Genomic DNA, 22,708 nt, shown 5'->3' with positions numbered 1-22,708 from the left:
GAGGGTGAGCTTGTCCCAAAAACCTACATAAAGTGCCATGACTTTAGCAAGCAACAGTAAGGGACCCAACCTTTACACATTCAGTAAGATGCAGCTGCCTTCTGATCTTTGGCAAGTTCTGTAGTTTTCCAAGCAGATTTATGGATCAGATTTATTTGCGATGGATAGATAATGATATCCTCGCAAAGTCATAATAAATGTCGTGTATCATGTCTGTATGTTCAGTCTGTAAGTTTGTTAACATTGAGTTAACAAGCTAATGTTAGCTAACCACTATGTGGTGTTGTCAAAACACTCACATTAAAACTCAAATTAGCTGACGTCTTGTTAGATATAACCAGTGTTGTCGAGACAAAGCTTTAACCCAAACCCTCCCACATGCATGCATCTAAAACTGTGGGTCTGTAGCTGCTGAATCAAGAACTATGGGGCTTTTCCAGCTCTGCAGGGCAATGCTTCTCAGCCTTCTTGATAACTGCTCATCCAAACTCCTTCACACTCTACATTGCACTTCCCCCATAATACAAACAGGTCCATACAAGCATGAATGATCATGAGAGGATTTGTGATATATTTCCACAGAGAAGAGCTGATGTCTCATGTGCAGTCGACATCAGATCTTGCCCCTGGCAGGTTTCATCATTTATTGACATAAAGAACAGCTTTGTACACAAGCCTTGGAAATGTCTAAAAACAGTAGCAGCAGCAGCAGCAAGACACATTCTAATCAACGAACAATTCACAGACTGCTTCTCACATGCAGTTTTACAGTGCGAGACAGTTAAAGTCTTATTATCAGAGTAGAAAAACTACTGTCCAAAACTGAATGATAATATGTATATATATATATATTTGGAAATGCTTGGACTGAAGAAAGCAATGGAAAACAATCTCACAACTGTCAGTTACTGTTCATATAATTAAACCAGTCATCTTGTATGAATAATTCCGTTTGCAGCCAAGTGTACATTCGTAGAAGGTTTGCTTCAGTTTTTCCCAGTGTTATTCCTGTCAATAATCGTTCGTTATCGTTTCACATTAAACCAAAGAACCACAAACAGGAGAAACAAAATGGAAAATAATAATGTTGACGTTAGTTCTGAAATACAGAGTCATTCCAGCTTTATTTTTATGGTGCTGTAACAACAGATGATGATAATAATAAAAGGTAAGTGCGTTGTATCATATATTTTAAATATTCAGGTAAATAAACAGTTTTTAAGTGATTTGTAATCACAAAGAGCTGCCATGTAGTCTTAAGACAGGATTAAAACATAAAAAAGTTTGACAAACATTTCTAAAAACAAATTCAAATTTGGCCCATATATTTGAAATCTGATATTCTCTGATCTGAGTGTCTCTGATATTAAATGTTTAATATAATCATCCAAAAAACTGGGAGCTTTAAATGTACTAAACATGGGTTTTATCTTTGTCTGATCGTCTGAAATCTTCTGATATTTCATGTGATTTCAGCTCAAAATTAATGCAAAGATTTAGATTTAAGATCAGTAGCTTCAGGATGTATTAGGTTTATTGGAGACGTTAATATTAATATTTGGAGACGTCAGAAAGAAATATTAGTTATCCATGAAATTATATAAACTTAAAACACAGAGAGTGTTTGATACCAATCTTCTACTCAGCTTTTTAGTTGAATTTGAAGACCTCAGGTCGGGGTAACCTCTACTGTACCGGGAGAAACCTAAAACTCCCCAAGTTTTATATATTTTGTCTTTCAGACATTCGTTGGACACTAGCAGCATTGGAAATTCGGAACACTGCTGACTGTATGAGGATTAATCCCATTACAACAATATATTCATACATTATCTAGTCCTACCGAGAAGACGACAATGGAAACTGTTTAAAATAAAAAAAGCTCTTCTATAAAAATGATCTATTCAAGGCCTATAGAAACATGTACTGTATGTGTGTACAAAAAACTACCTTGATCCATTTAATTAAAGACACATAAAGTGACTTTGACATATATTACATATTTTTGTGTGTATACTGTATACATATTGTAGTACCCTACATGTGCATTATGTACAACCCCAATTCCCAAAACGTTGGGACACTGTGTACAACATAAAGAGAATGTGACAACTTACTAATCCCTTTTGACATATACTCAATTGAAAACAGTACAAAGACAATATGTCGAATCTTTTACCTCCAAAAACACCTGTTTGGACCATTCCACAGGTAAACAGGTTCACTGGTAACAGATATGAAAGGGGCATCCTCGAAAGGCTTAGTTGTTCACAAGCAAGGATGGAGCGATGTTCACCACTTTTTGAACACATGATTTCTTAAAGAATATTACTACGTGGACTCAGGAACACTTCGTCAATCCATTGTTGGTAAAGACAGTTGCTTTGCAAGTTTACTTTTTGGGCAGTCCCAAATGTTTTGGAATCGGGGTTGTATATGCAGCATAATCGCAGCGAGTTGAGATACTGTAGGTTGTCTGCAACAATTTGACAAAAGATTAAAACACGAGTGTTTGCTTTAGGTGGAATGGTTTAAAAGTGTGTCCCTATCACTTCTCAGCCGTGCTTAGTCTCTTTGACTTTATGAATGCCATCCCATGTGTCCTCATGTGAGTATTCAGGTTTCCCTCCGTTTCAAACATCTTCCCACACACTTTGCATTTGGTGCTCGGTGTCCCGTCGTTGTTCTCGTCTGTGATGTCCAGCTGGTTTTCTCTCTGACTCTCATCTTCGTCCTTGCCCCGTCCGTTGTAACGGCCGAGACCCTGTGGCTCCTTCAACCGATGGACGATGAAGAGGTGTCGGGCCAGCGAGCGGTGGGAGGTGTAGCAGAAGCCGCACTCCTGACACTGGTAGGATGAGCCATCAGACTTGTGCTGGGGAATGTGCTCGTGGAAAGCCGTGATGTCCTCACTGGTGAAGCTGCAGACGGCACACTTGTGAACTTTAAGGATGTTCACCTTGAGCCTCTTCAGCGGCTGTGAGTCACAGCCCCTGGAGTTCAAGCATGGAGGCCCCTCATCCTCTTCTGACTTCCTTTTGGGGCTGAGGGTCTGTAGAGGAGAATAAAATGATGGGTTAGGAATGACAGGAGAACCATGAAAGTCACTTCACAAGGAGCACTTCCTGCTGATGTGTCACAGTACCGCTTTCTTGTCAGGTGAAGCCTCCATATTATCAGGGTTGGCAGTCTTCCCCTCTTGGTCTTTGACTCCATGCATCAGCTGGATGTGCTGATCCAGCAGCACTCTTTTAGTGAACGGCTGACTGAGAGCTGGGCAGTGCCTATCAAAGAACAGAGACGTAACATAAAATTTTCTGACGTTTTTATTATTAAAGAGTATTTAAGAGTTTAACTTGCATTACACTGCATCGGGGCTGCTGCAAGAACCACATGTACACCTCCTGAAATTTGTCACATCACAGTCTGTAGCCATGGCACAGCTCATTAGTCTCTAATATTCTGCAGCCAATCACTTTCTCCTCCGCCATCTTCAAAAGTGAGACTGTCCACCAAAAAAAAACAAAAAACAAAAACTGCTGTCTTTTCATGTTTCCTCCTAATGATCATTGTTGATTTCTTGTGTGGTTATTATTGTTACCATGATGACAAAGGTCTGCTAGTCAAAACCAAATCTTTTTGGGTCTAAACCCAACCAAACCTTAATCATAATGATGTAAGGTCAGAAAACAGTTTTATCTCTGATAATGCGATGTTGTCCTGCCACTAGTAGCGTCAGATCGGAGAGCATATTCTGATCACTGTGTTGTGTTGTTGTTGAAGGCATGTATGTGTGTTGTTCTGGAGGGCATGGAGCAACAGCGTACCTTAAATTGTAAATTTGGAGGAAACACAGTAGGCGTGTGTACTCACGGACAGGTGTAGACCTTTCGCAGTCCCTTGTGTTTGAGACGGTTGTGTCGGCAAAGACTGTGGGAGGAGCTGAAGGACTTGTCGCACTGTCGACAGGGGTGTTTCTTCAGTATCTGCAGTATGGAAGAATGCATGATACCTTAAACTACTATTATTTGACAGCTGTAGCTACTAGTCACTTTACAGATTAAGGTTTTACATTCAGAACTTATGAAGAGCTCATAAAATATGATGCTTTGGTAGATCACAAAGCATCATATTTCTTCATATATCTATACCGCGTATCCCTTTCGGGGTTGCGGGGGGTGCTGGAGCCTATCCCAGCCGTCAATGGGCGAGAGGCGGGGTACACCCTGGACTGGTCGCCAGTCGATCGCAGGGCACAAACACACAACCATTCACACTCACGCTCACACCTAGGGGCAATTTTACAGTCACCAGTTAACCTAATGAGCATGTTTTTGATCTGTGGGAGGAAGCCGGAGTGCCCGGAGAAAACCCACGCATGCATGGGTCGGGTCGGGCCTTTCTGCCCTGGAATCGAACCGGCAACCTTGCGCACTACCTGCTGCCCCACCGTGCAGCCCCTACTATGATAATTGAGTCATTTGCCATTCAAAAATGACAAATTTGTAATGGTTCAGAATTTTCCCTCCAGTTTTATTAGTTTATTTATTGACTCTGTCTTTATTGTGATGGACTTTTCTCCTTGGTTAGATGCAGCCGATATATGCTGAATATTGGACTAGGATTGGTTTCCAAACATTTGCTATGTCCAAAATGTTTATATTCCAGCTCCTCTTAAAATCAGATTTCAGTAGTGTTTTTACTTAAGTCAAAAATTCTGAATACTTCTTCCATAACTATTGGAGCATCAGCTCTCTAAATTTTGGTCCCTATGTAGGATGATCAATCAGAATGAATGAAGAATGATTTCAGACATTCACCTTGCCGTGTTCGCGCCTCATGTGAGCCACAAAGACCTCCCTGGAACTGAAGAGGTTATTGCATTCCCCACATGCGTATCCTGAGCTCGGGGGATTCTTGAGGTCCGCTGAGCAGTTAGTGTTTGTTTTCTTTAGCGGTGAAGTTGAAGACTTCTTTTCTCCCTTGTCTTGACCATTTACATTTCCTCCATCTTTGTTATTATTATTAAAGGGACTGTTGGCACTGTTAGAGTTGGTGGGCTTGGTACTGAGAGGGAGGTTGATGCCTAAATTTGGTGGACCCTCAATGGTCCTCAGGGTTCCATGGATGGCCTGCAAAGAATCCACATATGCAGAGTGAATTATGCCTAAGAAGTTATAAAGTACTTGTATTTGAAACATTTCTAGTCTATACTTTTACGTAAATGATTGCCTTGAAAAATGCAGTACTGTGACACATATACCTATTCATTAGGTCACAGCATGAGGTTTGATTTCAGAGTTAATTAGAAGTTTGACACCACTAGTTTTCCATAAAAAGTGGTTATTATTTTCAAGCATTCCTAAAATAACGCCTTCTTATGCCCACCTTGATATGATCCAACATGAGCTGTTTCTGTGCGTAGTGCGTGGAGCAGTCGGGGCATTTGAACACTGAAACTTTATGATTGATGATGTGCTGATCGAAGTGCGTGTACAGCAGGGACTGCAAAGTGAACACGGTATCACACATGGAACACTTATAGATCACCCTGAAAGACAAAGGAAAACCTCCTTAAGCAAGCACTGGGAGTTTACTGGGAAATGTGTGAGACTGAGTTTATTTACAGAGAAAAGAAATGTGAAAACTGAAGTGTTAAGAAAATCCTGGTTATGTTGGATCAGCACATTGAATACTGATACTTAGTTTTAAGCTCAAGACACAACCAGGGCCAAACCTGCCTAGTGGTAATGCCCAAGAACACCTGCTCCTGAGCTCCTGTAACCTCAGGAGTGCTGATGATGGACAGTATGCAAGTGAGTGAAAGGTTTCCATGTGGAAAGAACAAACCCAAGATAAGCCACCATGTCTAAAGCCCACAAATCCTGCTACTGATGAAGCAGCAAGGATGATTTTCCTTAAAAAAAAAAAGAATTGGACATGGGTATTAAGTTATATTGGCATGTGCCTGTGTGAAAGGAAGAGTGTAGATGTGCACTATACATGTGAGGCTGACAGTTATTTGAGGAAAACCTGTGCATTATGTCTGCATTGCACACTTAAGTATTACTAGATTGGACTTCTAGACAAGTTGCAAAAACAACTGCAGTACACGCTCCTAAATTCTGTCTTCATGCAGAAAATACAACATAAATGTGTTTGGTTTAGATTAGCATTTTATATAAATGATAAAAATATGTTTAATACAGTAGATACAACATTTGAAGACCTACTTGGGCTCTCCTGCCTTCATTCCTGGGTGCTGTGTGTGTGCATGAGAGTGTGTTCCAGGTGCAGACTTGAAGGCCATGGGGCAGAGGGCACATTTATAGAAGACCTCACAGTGAGTGCTCTGGATGTGGGACTTTACAGTTGCAGCATCAGTGAAGATCACACTGCAGTGGACACAGCTGGAGGGAGAAGGAACAAGAGTTCACAAAAGTCAGATTTAATTAAGATTTTATCTGAGTGACAGTCAGTTTAACCTGACAGAAGCACTGTTTGTCTTTTAAAATTTACTTGATTGGTGAATCTAGGCGCACATTCACTGTCTTGTTTAGAGTCTGTTGGATATCAAACTACGGCCCGGAAATGCAGATGCTTAGTTTAGCATAAACACTGGGAACAGGGAAACAGCTATTCTGGCTCTGCCTAGTAACACCTGTAGAGCTTATTAATTAACATGTTATGTATAAGTGGGTATTTTTTATTTATTTTTTTTTACCTTTAAATAGACTCAGGCAAGCTGGTATGCTAAGCTAAGCCAGTGCTTGCGGAGAGTAGTTCCAGTCTTGTCATCTGCAAGCAACCGAACATAATTTCCCAAACCATTGAACTATTCCTTTAAGAAGATTTGGCATGCTTAATCTGTCATTTCAGGCGGTCTTTGTGCACTCTGGTTTGAATGTTGAAGTTAAAATCCGTAATGTCCCTGAAGCTTAAATTAGCTAAAACATACAAAAGGATGTGTCACATTTGTGATGTTGTTACATATTGATCTGCAGTGAAAATACAATTACCAGACAGCAATGTAATAATATTACAACAGTGCAGACTTTACCTTTGACTAAAGGATTTAATTTTCATAAAATTTGATAGACCAGACTCATAACTGAACAATAATTGGTCAGAGACTGAGTTTTCACTTTTAATGGCTTGTATCTTGGGTGACTCCACATAAAAACCGGGACTGTTCAAGTTTTTCTCCATATGTTTCATGGTATTGCATCAAGGTAGACTGACCGGTAGCCGACTCTGCGGGTGTAGTGCAGGCAGTTCTTGGTGACGTGTGACTGGAAGTGGACAGAACGGCAGCTGGCGCCACACTCGGGGCAGATGTAAGGAGACTTGTGCTGGTGGATTCTCTGGTGCGACAGAAAACTGCACTGATTCGGGAGAAGCATTTGGCAGATGGTGCATGTTTTCTATAGGCACAGGAAAGAGGAGATAAAGAAAATTATTAATTGCATTTTATCACAGCACCGGATTGACATGAGGGGTTATCTTTGCATAAAGGCTGCTGTTCATACACTCTAATATTCAGTTAATTCAGGTCAGCGAAATTAAAAATAAAAAAGTGGTGTCTGGGTAAATTTTGGGTAAATTGGGATGGACCACTGGTCACTCTGCAATTCATAAATACAAAAAAGCAATATTGTCAGTTGTCAATATTATTACTACAGCTGTTAAAGTTTTAACCACTGGGGCACTAATGTACGCTGTAGAAGTGCTCCGACACTGAGTCAAGTAACATTGAAAACGTACTTCTGGTACCACAGGCCCATAGAATAGCTTCTCCAGTCTGTGCAACTCAAGCACTCTATGCTATGTTAATCAGTAAACTTAGCATAAGTCAGAACTCTTTTGCATACACACACCTGCTCACTGGACTCTGATGCTTGTTGGTAGTGCATAGCTAGCGAGCTGTCATCCTGGAACATTTCATTACACTCCAAGCACTTCAGGCTGTGTCTGCAGAGCTTCGATGCATCATCCTCCAAGGGCATGGCAGCCACAAGAGGAGCACTGCATGGGGCTGCAATCACTGCAGTTTGTGAGCCACCACCAACAACTCTTCCTGGGATTTGACTGGTGGGTGCTAGTGCTTGGGAGGTGGAGGTGGTGCCAGTGATGTTGGGTGGACCTGATGAGGGTGATGTGGGTATCATCTGATCTGCAGGGATGGGTTTTAGGATTAGATGTGAACACTGCATGACGACCCCTTTGTCCTTGTGGCCTCTGGCATGAGACAAGAGGCTGCATTTGTTGTAGAACACTAGACTTTTGGTACAGTGGTTGCAGGTGACCTCGATCCGCACACTGCGACGTTCGTAGTGCTGTGTCAGGCTCTTCTCAAGGGCAAATGAATCTCCACACTCCAGGCACTTGTAGCCACGTGAGGGTAGAGAGATACAAGCTGAAGTTGGTGGAGAGAGATTTGGGACATACACAGGGACAGGATTTATGCTACTCAGGACTTTATTGAAGGCGTCCACTACAGAGCTTTGAGAGCTAGTGAACACTTGAACCCTAGAAACTTTCTTTGAAGCCCGGCCAGCGAGAATTGTTTTCTGTTTGACTTGTGATTGTTGATGGTGTGGTTGTTTGGAGGAGGACAGTGCCTGTTTAAGATCACATACACTTGAGGATAGAGTCTGAGGCAGAAGATTGAGGTTACTAAGATGTACTGTCTTTGGCACAAGTTTGGCATTAGCCAGACTGGAGGCAGGTACCATGACAGTCTGTTGCTGGATGGCATTGGCAGCTTTCAGGATGGCACTGCTGGCACTTTGCACTGATGCAGCAGGGATGACTGTTGCTTTGACCGTGGTGTTGTTAGCTAGCTTCAGGTTAATGACTTGGGAACCAGCTGTCTTGACTGCTGAGACAGGAAGGAAAGCTGTTGCCACAGGTTTAATTGTCATTTGCTTGGTTATTTCAATTGAAGGGCCTCCAGTGGTGGCTACTACTGTGGTTGGCAGAGAGTGCCTTGTGGGAGATGAGAAAATTGCACTGGTGGTTGCTATGATAGATGGACTATTCTCTCCTTTTCTCTGACCATCAGGATCAAACTCTGGTAGAACGCGGGTGACAGTACGCTTGATCTGGCCTGATGAAGTCTTGATTGTTTTGATCCTGACTTTTGGAATGACTGGGGTGGTGTCTGTGCTTGAGGCAAGGGAACCTTTGCTGCTCCCTTCACTGGTGACACTAGATGGGCTGTCTGGTTGTCTTGTTAGCAGCCTCTTTGCAAACTCAAGGGCTGACTCCTGCTCGTGTGGCTTCTCTGGAGCTCTGACATTTTCATTGGCCTGGATGGATTCTTTCGGTGTTGTAGGGAAATCTGGAACACCCAAGTCTGTAGTACTAGCCTTTTTGGCACTGAGGGCTGCTATGGCTGCTATACAAGATGAAAGTTTTGCAGAGGACTTGGCTTTGACTTGAGACACACTGGACACATTAATAAGCCCTGATGATTCTCTCACTTCCTTGCACTGTTGACTTTCAGACTTGAGGACAGTTTCCTTTGGTTCCTCCTCAGGTAAAGTAGATTTAGCGGGATTGTTAGACTTGGAACCTCCCGGAGCACCACTCTTGTTCTTATTGTGATCAGGTTTTTGGTCTTTGTTTGCTCTGGGTTTAGAAACATTGTCCACTGAAACAGGAGATTTGGAATTATGATCCTGTCTTGGAGTAGTGGATCTAAAGAATGACTGACCTCTTTGCTTGTCCATTGGGTCATCTACCTCAATTTTGTCATCGTCATCGAACTCTTCAGCACTGGAGATGGGGCTGAACTGATTGAAGGTAGATGATTGGTTGTTAACTGGCTGTCCTTCTTCCCCGGAAGCCTTCCATCCGTTCTTGGTGTAATGAGTACCTGGAAGTATCGTGGGCACAAGACCATTATGAAGTCCATTGCCAATGGCAATGGATTGGGGTTGGGAGTGGCAGTGAAAATGCCCATGCCCATCCTTCTCTGATATGGTTCCACCATGTTCACTTTTGTCTGTGTTTCGAATGTTCTTGACAATGACACTCACGCCAACATCATGTCCTGTTGAGGTATTGTGGGCCTCAACTGCACCACTAGATTGCTTGAGCTGTCCGTCATGGTCATCATGGTGGCCAGATTCAATAGCAGCTTTAGGATCCACCATGTCCGGGATGTCGAAGGCTGCCAACAGGTCATCGAAGTCTGGCGTCTTCATATCTCCCATGGTCCTTCTCCTGTTCTGATGAGGAGAACACCTGGGGAACACAAATGAAATGGAAGTATGAGTAATGTGAGCTGTGTTCATTAGAGATCTTTTAACAATACGCTAGTTAATGATATGATGAATTCTTCAACATGCATAACACATTTTGTGATGAAGCTCTTCATGCGGTCTGTAGATTAGCTATGTTTGTATCTGATTAATGAAGTAACTAATTTAGCAATGAAAACATAGTTTCATGTGTTTCACTGTAGCAGATCAAAGATTGACTCGGTTTTATACAGTTGATTCCTTGTGATCTGGTGTTGCATGTTCCCAGTCATTTTTATTGCTAATTAGATGATAAGATGTCTTGTGTGTGTGTGTGTGTGTGTGTGTGTGTGTGTGTGTGTGTGTGTGTGTGTGTGTGTGTGTGTGTGTGTGTGTGTGTGTGTGTGTGTGTGTGAAGCTAGTACTTTGGGGGACTGTACAAAATGAAAGCTAATAATATCCATCGATAATCATCTCCATAATAGATTGGTTTATTTTCTTGGAGGCATGAATTTTCTCAGTAAATGATATTGCTTGATTTAAAAGCAAACATTTAGGTGTAATGGATGGCTATATCATCATCCTAAATCCATCCTTCATCTCAGACTTTAGCTTTAAAAGAAATAAATAAATAAATAAATAATATTTTTCAGGGCAATTACACGTAATTCTCCCCAAAGTTGGAAGATAGCTACACAAGAAAGACTAATTAAAACTAATTAATATGATTGTGTTCATGAGTATTTTGGCTTTTGAGTGATGATCAGGTTTGAGTGTGACAATGGGACGGGTGCGCATTCCAGTATTTTTCTGTCGAAGTGCATTTATTTTATATTTGAAAAATTTGGACAGAAGTAAAAAATCAAATGGATGTTGAGTTCCAGACGGTGGCCTTACATGAGTTCATGACAGTGGTCTCTTGTTCATTGTTAGCAGAGAAGGTTCTAGCTGTTACTAGTATGTTACATATCACATTGTGTATTTAGTGTGTTATTTCTCTTTCAACAATGAACTGTCCATGTATATGCACCTATATTTTGGGAATTACAGCATGATTTCTGGTGGATTTAGGTCTAAGCATTAAAGCATCATTCAGACTGAGCTTTTTGTGCTCTCCTACGTCTTCAAATCAGTCTGCACAAGCCTAACTGACAAACAACATGCACATATATGTACAATTATCCTATTTATGCCTTATTTGCCCTTACACTGGCAAACTTCAGCTGTTTCAGAAAGAAACAGCAGGGAACCACATGCTGGTCCTCACATGGGGTAGATTGACATTGAGTGACATTTTGATGACATTAAATGTGGTTATTCAGGAACACTTTCTTCTTGCCTCATTGCCTGTTCAGAATTGCTGTAATTAAACCAATTCAAAAGGGAGAAGAACAACAGTATACCAGTGTGCTCATCAAATCCATTTTTTCAGAGTTTTTGAGTACATATTTTCTGATGTATATGAGCAGAAGACTGATGGATCTGGTCCAAATAATTAACACAATAGAGAAGATGAGTGTGCCTATCAGTGGACTGACACTCAGATCAGTCAGCTGGTTCTGGTTTGAATGAAAGATGTAAGTAATAAAGATTTAGCTGAGTGAAATATGAAGTATGTGAATATGATGAGAAAAATTCTAAAAATAGCCACTCTTTTAAGTGAACACGTTTATTTATCGAAAACAGCCAATGTTAATAGAACATGTCTTTGTTAGTACACTAACACTATTATTAACATTTTTACTATGCACTATTATCAAGCAGAAGAACTTTGATTTCAGTGGGTTATACAAGCCAGTCTTTATTTTTCAATGTGAGCAAATAGAACTTGATGGGACTGAGCTACACTGTGTCTGGATGTGTTATGGGTGTTGGGGACAAAAGGCACAGCCATGGAGCTGCTCTGCTTGTGCAGTACGTGCAGTTAAACCAGTACTGCTCTTCTTTGGCAAACACATCTACACACACACACACACGCACGTACACGCACACACACACACACACACACACACACACACACACACACACACACACACACACACACACACACACACACACACACACACACACACACACACACAGACCCATATCATGTAGCCTCATATTTGGTTTCATAGAGCAACAATTCTGAATTCAATCCAGATGATGGGATGGCTTCAAGAACAAGGTAAACACAATGACAGAAAGAGGGAGAAATGTAGGGAGAGGGCAGCTGAGAAATGCAGTGAGGGGGGAAAAATGGCTGCTGAGCTGTGTGAAGCTGCAGCAGAGAGAGAGAAAGGCCTGGTGGAAAGAACAGCTAGTCACAGCCATGACAGCCAGAGCAGCCTGACGTAGAGAATAAATTAAGGTTAAATCCAGACAAATATGAAAAATACACAACACAGAACCCCTCGCAGCAACAGCAGTTTAATACACATGCATGATTACCACCTGAAATCCACACACACAGTGAAAAAGGCTGCTACAATCTCAGCAAAGTGCATGTAAAATATAACAATGGTGGAAACATGCAAGTGAATCAGCCACTCCTCACCCTATTGCCTCCGTCCCTCTCCAGCCACTAGCCAAACCTTCTTTCCTTCCTTCCTTCCATCCTGCAACAAACACAGCCACAACACTACTAACCCACAAAAAGCCATCCACCCCACCCTGTCTGAAAAAAAAGCAAAAAAAAGCAAAAAAAAAAGCTGTTTCTTCCAAGCCAGGCAAAGGCCCAGAATACAGGGTCAGGTTACATCCAGGGATCTGGTGAGTGGTAGTGGTCCTGGTAAGGATCCTCCTTAGTCATTCTCTGCACCACTAGCAGCTCACAGACATACAAACATAGATCATGCTCCAGTGTGTGTGTGTGTGTGTGTGTGTGTGTGTGTGTGTGTGTGTGTGTGTGTGTGTGTGTGTGTGCGTGTGTGTGTGTGTGTGTGTGTGTGTGTGTGTGTGTGTGTGTGTGTGTGTCTGTGTGTGAGGCAGGCTCTGGGCTGCAGATTCACAGACTCCCAGCCAGCCACGTCCCCCTGCCCTCGTCCCTTCTCAAATCTCCCTGCCCCCTTCTCGCTTTGAACCGCGCTGCATAGCACACCGACGTCCAGCCAGCAGCAGCAGCAGCAGCAGCAGCAGCAGCAGCCGGGTCTGTGCCATGGTAGCCTGTGGCTGAGCTGTTAAGGGCTGCCATGGAGTAGCCTGAGCTATCTCTATCCCTCAGTGGAGCACAGAGACGGTATTGTTCCTGTCAGCCCTCCGTCTGCCTCAAACCGGTTTCAGCTGGTTCCGGTCAGCCAACATAAAGCCCTGTGCTGCAGTATGGCCTCAGAAACAGACAGGCAGAAGCAGCGAGCCCACCTCACAGCAAACACTGCAACATTTCCCACCAAACTAGGCGTGTTGTCACATGGATTTACTGAAACAGGACCACACATTTCCTAGGTAGGTGACAAAGAGGAGATACACTGCTCTGGTCGATTGCACTGCCATAGAATTAGGCCACAAAAATAAAAACAGCAATGCACTAAAAGATGGTGTTTGGGTGAGCAAAGAAAAAGAAAAAAAAAGAAAATGCTAAAAAATCATGCAATGTAAGCAAAAACATGAGCTAAGGTTGAAAGCAACTGCATTGAAAAGAGAGAGCAAATTTAGGCAAACATGAGGGTAGTATAGAAGCTTAATTCTGTACCTTGGCCTGTTTCTCAACCAGATCCCACAGTGCTTTCACCTCCAGACACACTGGCAGCCTCTCTGACAACCACAAACTTTCATGTAGCCCCCAGCAGCCATTACAGCCAGCACTGTGATACAAAGACAAGGAATGTAGAATGCCCAACACAGACACTCTGCCATGGGCAAACACAGGCCACACATGCACCTCCCTTCCCAGATTTCCATCACACAGATGCCACCCCTGCCCACATATGCCGCCTCAGAGACACACATAAACATAGACATGCACGTTCATGCATATATAGAGGTAAATGTGGCATACCCTTGGCAGATTTTTTTTTCCACTCTGAGAGATAATCAGGAAAAAAGTCTTCCTGTAGAGGCCTCAGCACCTGCCTTTACTCAGCCCCAACCATTCCAGCCCCCATCCTCCTCCTCCTCCTCCTCCTCCTCCTCCTCCTCCTCCTCCTCCCCTCCCCCTTCTCCCCACTCTCCTTCACTGTGTCAGTCCTAGATCTTAGTCCCAGTCCAGGCCTCGTTTTCTCCTCAAGCCCCCGCCACCACCTCCACCACCACCGCTACGGCCGTGCATGAGGGGACGGATGGAGAAAGGGGGCAGTGTTCAGCAGGCGAATCAGGCCTTTTGTCTCTGTCTGTGCAGGGGGGTGAGGGGACTCTTCATTCTGGCTCCAAAGCAGCAGCAGCAGCAGCAGCAGCTGGTGCAGACAGAAGAGAGAGAGAGGGAGATGGAGACAGAGGGAGGTGGGGGAGATGGAGAGGAAGAAAAGGAAATGAGCAGGAGAGGAGTGTAATAAGGGCTTGAATATGCACACTATGTTCATATTTTAGGCCTGTGCTATAGCCATATATGATTGAAGTGCATGGGATTGTGCAGATGAGCAAGGCTCGATCCTGCACATTCTCCTTCATGGATCAATAACATTATTCATTAATAACATGATCTATAAATAGCCGATTCCTCTGTTTAGGCCCAAGTGTCCATTTGCATGCTATGTATGCCAAGGTCAACAAGTCCTGTGTATCCTTTTTTTTGTCTAAGATGGAAGTGTCGTAGACTCTAATGGCAGTACAGCTTTTTATTAAGTCCACAAGATAAATACATGCACAGATTCATACTTTATAAAAACAAATGACATAACAGACACAGTAAAAGCACCATTGTGACTGACCCATGAAGAATTGTAACTCATTCCTCTGCTGTGTCACAAATGCAAACATGATTATCCTGATTCATTTAACCACGTGCAGAGCTAACACATCACTAACAAGGCAATCAAACAGTAAAAGATGACATCACATTACAGTAGGTGTGTTAGATTAAACAAAACAAAATCAAGGATTTCATAACCTACCTGGGAGAGTGCAGAGAGAGGCTTTCAGCTGAATAAGGCTGTCTCTCTTTGGCCTGCTACCAGTCCTTGATACATCTGACAGACCTCTCAAAGGCAGCCATGAATGCTGCAGCATAAACTAATTAGCCCTCATTATGATGGACCATGCCAGATTTATTCATCAGACAACACAAATGCATTACATATGCTGCAAGGCAGTTGGATTTTTGCAGAAATGTCATAAAAGGCCCTCATGGTGCCTCCTGCCTCTCGACAGTGTGACAGATTCAGTGCAGGAGAGGAGGCTGAGGTTGCTGTGCTCCCCACCCCGAGCAGAGGCACGGTCACATGACGTCATGTCGTCTCCATTCATGTCGGCTCCAGGCAGCAAAGAGGAGCTGCTGCCAGCTTACCGTCGCATTTGATTTCCGGAATTTCCTGCGTGAGATATGCGTGTTTGAAAGCTTAACTTTTAATGGAAGCAGAAATATGTTGTTGAGATTGCATCATGATGTATGCAGATTAGTAGCAGTAGTATTATTGCTCAGATTAACCATGTTTATTATTTTTTAGCTCTAGAGAAAAGGCTCGATCCCAATATTAACTTCTTAATATCATGTTCAATGAAAGGCTGCAAAATGAAGATGTGCTGGGTGTTTTCCTGATTGTCTTTTGCCTCCATTTAAACCAGTGTCTCCCAACCTTTTTGCATACAAGATATGGCCTTTGTAGGGTTTTTATGTTCTCGGACTGTTTTAATTGGATGATTTGTAGAGGCAAGAACTAATCATATCCAGCATTTCACAAGAAAACAGCAAAACATTTTAGGAAAATCAGCAAATTCAGCACAACTTTGCTTCCTTTGGGTTCCAGACCCTCAGAGTTTAAAACCACTCATTTAAGACATTTTAACCCCACTGCCTCACAAGTGGGTTCAACATTACTCCTGCTGCGCAGCCAACCATTGTTCAAACCCACAAAACTTTATTTCAGATTTTAGTAGGGATCCCAAAGTCTCCACAGATACCAAGACGTCAGGTTGAATTTTGGGGGAAGGACTGAGAATATTTGCCTGCATGGAAACATGGAGTGCTGAATATTTCACTCGTATGGCTTTAATGAAGAGTTGGAATGAGCTGCTTCTTATGATACAGTCAACAGTGTGGAATAAGATGCCTTTTCCAACCTTAGGGACCATATGAGAGGAAAGCTGGATTTTAAGGGGTTAAACCTGCCCTGTAAGCAAATAGGCTTTGGGGTTCAATGGATACAACAAGGTTTCTCGAATAGCTGCATATTCTATATCAAAACAACCAATTTGCAAACACCAGAAGCAGCCATACATATGCTCTCTCCCTCTCTGCCTCTTGTGTAGCAATATACAAGTAAAGCAATATGTTTCTTTAAATCCCAGCGTTACCTTCGAGGTCTGCGATTGGACAGCTGCCAGGTGATTTAGTCAAAACTGTGACGAACGGCACAGACCTCATAATGGCAAAGTGTCCTGTTTAATTGACATTTTCTGGCTGAAAGGCCCTCCTGAAAATGGCTTTTGCTTTTCATAAAACCAGTATTATTACAGTCATGACACCGCCATCAGAACACTTAATGTATCATGAGTATGACATTTGAAAAGAATGAATAATATGAATAGAAAATAGGGAGAGCGTTATTTTCAAAGCTAAAAAATAGAGATTTTCAGCATGAGATCACTTATCGTTCACTATGTTGTACATGAAATATATACCAAATTAGCCCAATGAAGCATGTAATTTTCCAATAATTGTATTATATGTTATTCTTATTTTACAAAGATGATAACAAAGCATAACTAGATAATAAAGATAGTTATAGAGGTCAGTAAAATTAGTACTTTCATGCTTTTTGACATTTAACAACACATAATGATACACATACATATATGTATGTGTATATAATAAACAATTAAAGTTACTGATGCAGCTTCCATCACATGACTCATAATTGAAAAACATTAACTTAGTGCTCCTTAAATTCACCCCACAGTGCCATCTGCTGGCTCCTCCCAACAAATGAAGTTCAGAGTAAACCAGCTTTTTCCTTTTAATGACACTTTCAGTGGAAGTTATGCATAAGCAGGGGATACCAATGAATGGAGAACAATAGTTTTTAATAAAGAAAGAAGGTTCTTAAGCTTTCCCAGCTCACTGTCTTCAATCAAAAGAATATAATTACCAGTGTAGACGTGCAAACTGCAGAATGACACAGCCAATCAGGCTCATTCAAACTGTCTAACCAGTCATTTTAGGTTCAATTATGTGGTCTGAAATGGTTTCACCGGTCTCCGGTGCATGTGATCAAGGGCTGGCAATCAGACATGAGAGGCTGCAAGTGAACGGGTGAATGAGTGGGTGAACGATTAAAAACTCCTCAGCCTCTCGGTATGCGGTCACCTCAAGCTCACGCCTTTGTTGTACAGTGTTGGACAAGTGTTCTTCATTTGTTTTTGTTAACGGTGCAAGATGGAAATTCACCTGTGTAACCTTCAGCAGCATCATCCCTTCAGGGTTTTAAAGTTTAAAGTCAGTGTGTTTGTTTCAGACTTTTATTTCAGTGGTGCGTTTAATAGTCCTGGAATTTCGTGATTTCTCAAGACTTGGTGCACGCAGGATCTTGTTATCTCGCATAAAAGTAAACCAACAAATATTTTAGATGGCACTGCTCTCTGTCCTACCTGGTGCTGCCCTTTGACCACAGGTGACTCATCCTGTTTCGTTAAGGTCAACCCTGGACGAGGATGTGATTCGTTACGAGCCGGAGATGCTCTCTAACATCCTGCTGGGATGCGTTTGTTGCGTTGTGATGTGGCGGTACCCAGAAGAAACCTTCAACCTTTTCAACACAAAATGTTACTTACCTGCGTGGACTCCTTATCTGTCCTCATCCCTTCTCTTCCCCCTGCAATATGTCTGTCAATAGTGCCATGAAAGGGATCAGTCAGGTATGAGAATTTCACACAGGACTGCTTAATTCACACTGTTGACCTTTCCAGAGGGACAAATACACTGTAATAAACTGCACAGAGACACGATACGTATGCTGCATTGTCAAATTCTTGTAAATGAGCACACGACAGCTGCTGCCTGCGGCAGAAATATTCATCATCGAGTATCATGACATCTTGTTTCGCAATCAAGTTCAGCGTCATTTCCTCTGCTCTGACAACAGGGTGATGTTTAGAAAAGCGAATGGGATCAAGTGAGTGAGGACATCTTATTTGTAGCGGCACAACCGACGTCCCGACAAAAAAGAATTTGTTTTAGGGGTCTCAGAACAATCTGTGTTCTGTTTTCTGTTCTATTTCTGATTCATTCATTTCCCCTCACCCTTACACACAATAAAACACACATTGGTTAAATGTGGACTACAGTGCAGTTTTTAGGTGCTTGTATTTAACTGATGAACTGATGTCATTATATTTTTACTTCCATTACTGATACAAATTTTCTGACATTACATAATAAACACATTCAAATGTTAATGCATCATCCTGTCACATCAGTCCTATAATATAACATTCTGTAAGGGGGTCATTCTGCATGATGAGTAATTTTACTTTTAATACTTTACTATTGCTCCTGCCACTATTGCTGCTGCCTTTAACATCCTAACTCTCCCTACGGGGATTAACAAAGTGTTATCTTATTTGCTGATAATATGTCTGCGGTGTTACTTATGTAAAATTTTCAATGGCCTTGTAAAAGAGTATTTATACTGTGGTATTACCAGAAGTGGAAAGTAACAGCAAATTCACCTTAAGTACTGTACTGAAAGGGATATTTCAGTGGTTTAGTATTACAGATCAATGAAGTTGAGGAACTCAAGGTCACAAATCAAGAGACGGAGATGAATGAAGATGATGAAGATGAATGACAGCATCAGTCGATTCAGCACGTCCCCAAAACGACTGTTCACGTTCAGGTGATGAAGCCCTCCAGCAGCCGTATTCAATGGGAGAGGAGGAGGAAGTCAGGTGACGCCGTTACAGAACGACAAAATCTGCGAGGTTATCTTCAAACGGATCTGTTTTCCAACAGTGATTTGTAAAGGTTTCAGAAGGCGCAGACGAACATGTTTGACATGCAAAGCGTGACACAGCAGCTAACAGACATGGTGCCACTAGTTTTTTCAGTTAGTTTTAGTGTTTTCACCCAGAAAGGACCACGTTCGTCTTGATACACCTCTCATCTCTCTTTTGGTTAGACCTTCACTGCCAATTTGTAACCCAGACTTCCTGTTAAAAATGTTGACCTTGATGACATCATCAGGGTTGTTTTCCAAGACCAGACCACATCATACAGCTGTTTTCACAGCCTGAGTAGTTCTTAACCACGGCTGGTAAGCAGATCATCATCACCCTTGAGAAAAGTCGTTTAAAGTCTTTCATTTCTCCAGATGGAGCAGTCTGATCAGCTGCCTCGAGTGATGTCACTTGAGGCAGCGTCAGTCGGGCCAGGAGGCGTTGATCTCTGCCCATGGCGAGCATCTGCAGGGTACATTTGCTGCTACTAGCATAACCCACCTGAATCTCTGACTGAACTGCAATTGCATTGTGGGTAATGTAGGCAAAAGGTTTTGACAAGAACAGACAAGCCAAAGAGATATCTCTGACTGCTGCATCGATTTTGATTTTTTTTCTTTAAACTGTCCAATTTTTAGGTACTTTGAGTACTTTTTTCTTTATTCTGCTGCATTTCAGAATAAATATTTAACTTTTTACTCCAGTAAATTTATCTGATAGCTGTTTCTAACTTTTTAGATTTAACACTGAGGACATTATGAAGTATGCTATATTCCTGTTGATTAAACTGTCTAACAGTAGTAGAGTAGTAATAAAAATGAGCTCGACCAGCTTCACCATTAAAATGCTCCTGACAGCAAAAATAATCTAATTATAGGACCCTAAAGACTCTGAAAGGGCAAATTCTGTATGAGTACTTTTACTCTGATAGCATACTTTTAGTATATTTTTCTGATGATGCTCAACAATTCGAGGCTTTATTCCTTCAGTAAAGGATCTGGATACTTCAAGCTTTCCACCACGTTTCGTGAGACGGAAGCAATTAGTCAGAAGTCGCGTCCATCATCGTGAAATGACGCTGACACCTCCTGCAATCACCCTGCAATCTCTGGACAAACAATAGCCGGCAATAGGCCAATAATTACAGGCTATGGATGATCATTTGTCATCGCCGCTCGCTCATCCGGACGCTGGCTCCGCGGTACTTTGAAAAACAGCCGCTGACGCACAGCTGCATCAGGAGGAGCGTTTAACTTCCATCATTAGCGCTTCTATCCAAGACACCGGGAGAGAAACTTCAACAAGTCTGCAACTGGAGCGCCTTCTCCCCCCTCCGCGATATCACTAAAAAAAAACAAAAAACGACTATGGTGGAGATTTTCTGAAGTTAGATAAGGCTGATTAACTGCAACTAAGCATTAATCCACCGCTGTTGAGACCTGCCAGTGTCCCCTGGTAACATGGGCGGAGAGTGCATGTGCTGCTCAGGGACTTGCAGACCAGTGTGGCCACTTTTTCTCATTCTGGCTTCAATCCCTTGCATGTTGCATTGCTCAGAGAGTCCTGCAGCAGCTGCTGGCAAAATGTATCCACGCGGCAACCACTGGGCTGTAGGTAAGACAAACTTCACATTTTCCATTTCATTTTCATTTTTTTTTTTTTTATTTAAATTTTATGTTTTTGCTTTATCAATTTGTTAAATATGCACCATGATTGGCTGTAGTATTTAGAGCCAATCATAATATCTTGTAGGATATTATATGTAAAAAATACAGAAATATATGAAGCATATTTATTCTGCATAATGTAAAGCTTTGTTTTGCTGACTGCTAAAAACAATGACATTTATGACAGATAAATAAATAGAAATATTTCTAATAATCAGAGTAATGCAGCGACCTGTCTTATCTGTGTGTCAGCCCTAATAACTCTCATTTTATCTGTAATAGGTAGATATTTTTCTCCTGTTGGAGAGGCTCATTAAAGAAAGTTTGTAATTAGATTCCAGTAAATTGAATTAAGAGAAATTAAACAAACATACCTCTTTTAGATGAGAAAGCAGTTTCATGGGATATATATATATATATATATATATATATATATATATATATATATATATACTGAATAAACTACATTTTCCAAACTACTACTAGATTGTTTTCAAACCATCCAGGCTTGCACTGTAGTGAATATATTGATTTTATTTACAGACATGATATTCCCTGTCTCAGTGCTGTTTAAACCTCAGATTTACAGATTTACTCAAGAACAGTTCATGCATCCCGTTACATCCAACTTCCTAGGTCATTTGATGGGGAAGAAGAGCATCGAGAACCTGCCTGAGCTGCAGGGGATGAGCAGTAACTACCTCACACCCTCAGAAACCGCTGGGGCCACGGAGCTGCACCAGTACGAGAGTCTGATGGAGGCTCTGATGCAGCGAAAGAACCAAAAACAGAAGACGCCACAAACTGCGGACAGCCTGCTCGGCCTGCACCGAGGATGGAGGGAAGAGGACAGAGACAAATATCTCAGAGAGGTCAGTTTGCACCTTCTCCTTAGGAACATTTTTGGAAATAAGATGTTATGGTTACATGTGTTTCTTAATTTTTTCACTGCATTATAGATGTCAGACCTGCTTCTTCTGGCTTTGAAACTGCAAGACGACAACTCCACCTGAATGCAGGACGAAGTCTGTCTCATTATCTTCTAAACGTGCCCTGTAATCACACAACCACACTGTATATTTTTGTCTGCTGTCAGAACACGCTGGAAGCCCAACATGTTAATTTTATCACTAATTTCTGATTTGCATCTTGTGCTGCAGTTCCATTGCAGACTGTGATGACATGGTTATAAGCTGAGAATGCTGAATAAATTTAACGTTGTGATAACTGCATTGTGGATGTCTCATCGTGCTTTGCACACTGTGAGTGGCCTTTTATTGTTTTTATCACACACTTCTTGTTTTTCTTTGAAAATGGGCACTGCAACGGTCTAAGTTCACCCCACACAAACCAGTTGGTGCCATCAGGTGGCGCACAGTATCCACAATGAGAGCATCTGTGGGCTCTGTTACATTTGGAGTAACTTACCTGTTAGGTGAAGCATTAAGACTTGAGATTATGATAATTACTGATGACAGCAGATCACCAAAAGCAGTTTATGTTCAGTTCAGTGAGCTTTGATGCTGCTTTTTCCCATCAGAATAAATAAACACAAACACACCGCAGTGTCTGTTCAGGGCAGCGTAAGACAGATGATGATGGGGCCTATTATTAGCCCTCATGGGTTGCAGACAATAAGAAATGCTAATTGAAACAGTTTTGTTACACGCATGGTTTTCCTTTAAAGCCAAGGGAAAGTTTTCTCTTCTGTCCTCTTCCCTCATTTGT

General features: G+C 41.9%; 2 protein-coding genes across 3 annotated transcripts; one reads left to right on the top strand and one right to left on the bottom strand.

Moving 5' to 3' along the window:
* Nucleotides 1-851: 851 nt before the first annotated feature.
* On the bottom strand, nt 852-14,327 carry znf532 (zinc finger protein 532). 2 transcript variants are annotated; one of them, XM_070989523.1, is made up of 9 exons: nt 14,224-14,327; nt 7,878-10,251; nt 7,243-7,424; nt 6,234-6,410; nt 5,389-5,551; nt 4,821-5,132; nt 3,874-3,986; nt 3,146-3,284; nt 852-3,052 (listed from the first exon to the last, which is right to left on the bottom strand). In XM_070989523.1, exons 2-9 carry the CDS (start codon nt 10,218-10,220, stop codon nt 2,549-2,551), a joined length of 3,933 nt encoding a protein of 1,310 aa, XP_070845624.1. In that variant the 5' UTR covers nt 10,221-10,251; nt 14,224-14,327; the 3' UTR covers nt 852-2,548. The 2 variants fall into 2 exon arrangements, with proteins under 2 accessions (XP_070845624.1, XP_070845625.1); XM_070989524.1 differs by lacking the exon at nt 14,224-14,327 and adding an exon at nt 12,784-12,892.
* A 6,446-nt stretch (nt 14,328-20,773) lies between these two features.
* grp (gastrin-releasing peptide) lies at nt 20,774-22,090 on the top strand. The gene is made up of 3 exons (XM_070988242.1): nt 20,774-20,927; nt 21,617-21,852; nt 21,940-22,090. Exons 1-3 carry the CDS (start codon nt 20,774-20,776, stop codon nt 21,991-21,993), a joined length of 444 nt encoding a protein of 147 aa, XP_070844343.1. The 3' UTR covers nt 21,994-22,090.
* The last annotated feature ends 618 nt before the right edge of the window (nt 22,091-22,708 follow it).

This window comes from Chaetodon trifascialis, chromosome 20, assembly GCF_039877785.1.
Source record: "Chaetodon trifascialis isolate fChaTrf1 chromosome 20, fChaTrf1.hap1, whole genome shotgun sequence".
Classification (NCBI taxonomy): Eukaryota; Metazoa; Chordata; class Actinopteri; order Chaetodontiformes; family Chaetodontidae; genus Chaetodon; species Chaetodon trifascialis.
Note: the sequence above shows the minus strand (reverse complement) of the source record. Positions and strands in the feature narration are given on the sequence as shown.

Coding starts and splice junctions, on each gene's coding strand:
- grp (XM_070988242.1), top strand. CDS start 20,774: ATGGGCGGAGAGTGCATGTGCTGCTCAGGGACTTGCAGACCAGTGTGG. Junction 20,928..21,616: donor CGGCAACCACTGGGCTGTAG/GTAAGACAAACT, acceptor CCAACTTCCTAG/GTCATTTGATGGGGAAGAAG. Junction 21,853..21,939: donor GAGACAAATATCTCAGAGAG/GTCAGTTTGCAC, acceptor ACTGCATTATAG/ATGTCAGACCTGCTTCTTCT.
- znf532 (XM_070989523.1), bottom strand. CDS start 10,220: ATGGGAGATATGAAGACGCCAGACTTCGATGACCTGTTGGCAGCCTTC. Junction 7,425..7,877: donor CATCAGAGTCCAGTGAGCAG/GTGTGTGTATGC, acceptor CTGTGCCTATAG/AAAACATGCACCATCTGCCA. Junction 3,053..3,145: donor CTTCACCTGACAAGAAAGCG/GTACTGTGACAC, acceptor TCTCCTCTACAG/ACCCTCAGCCCCAAAAGGAA.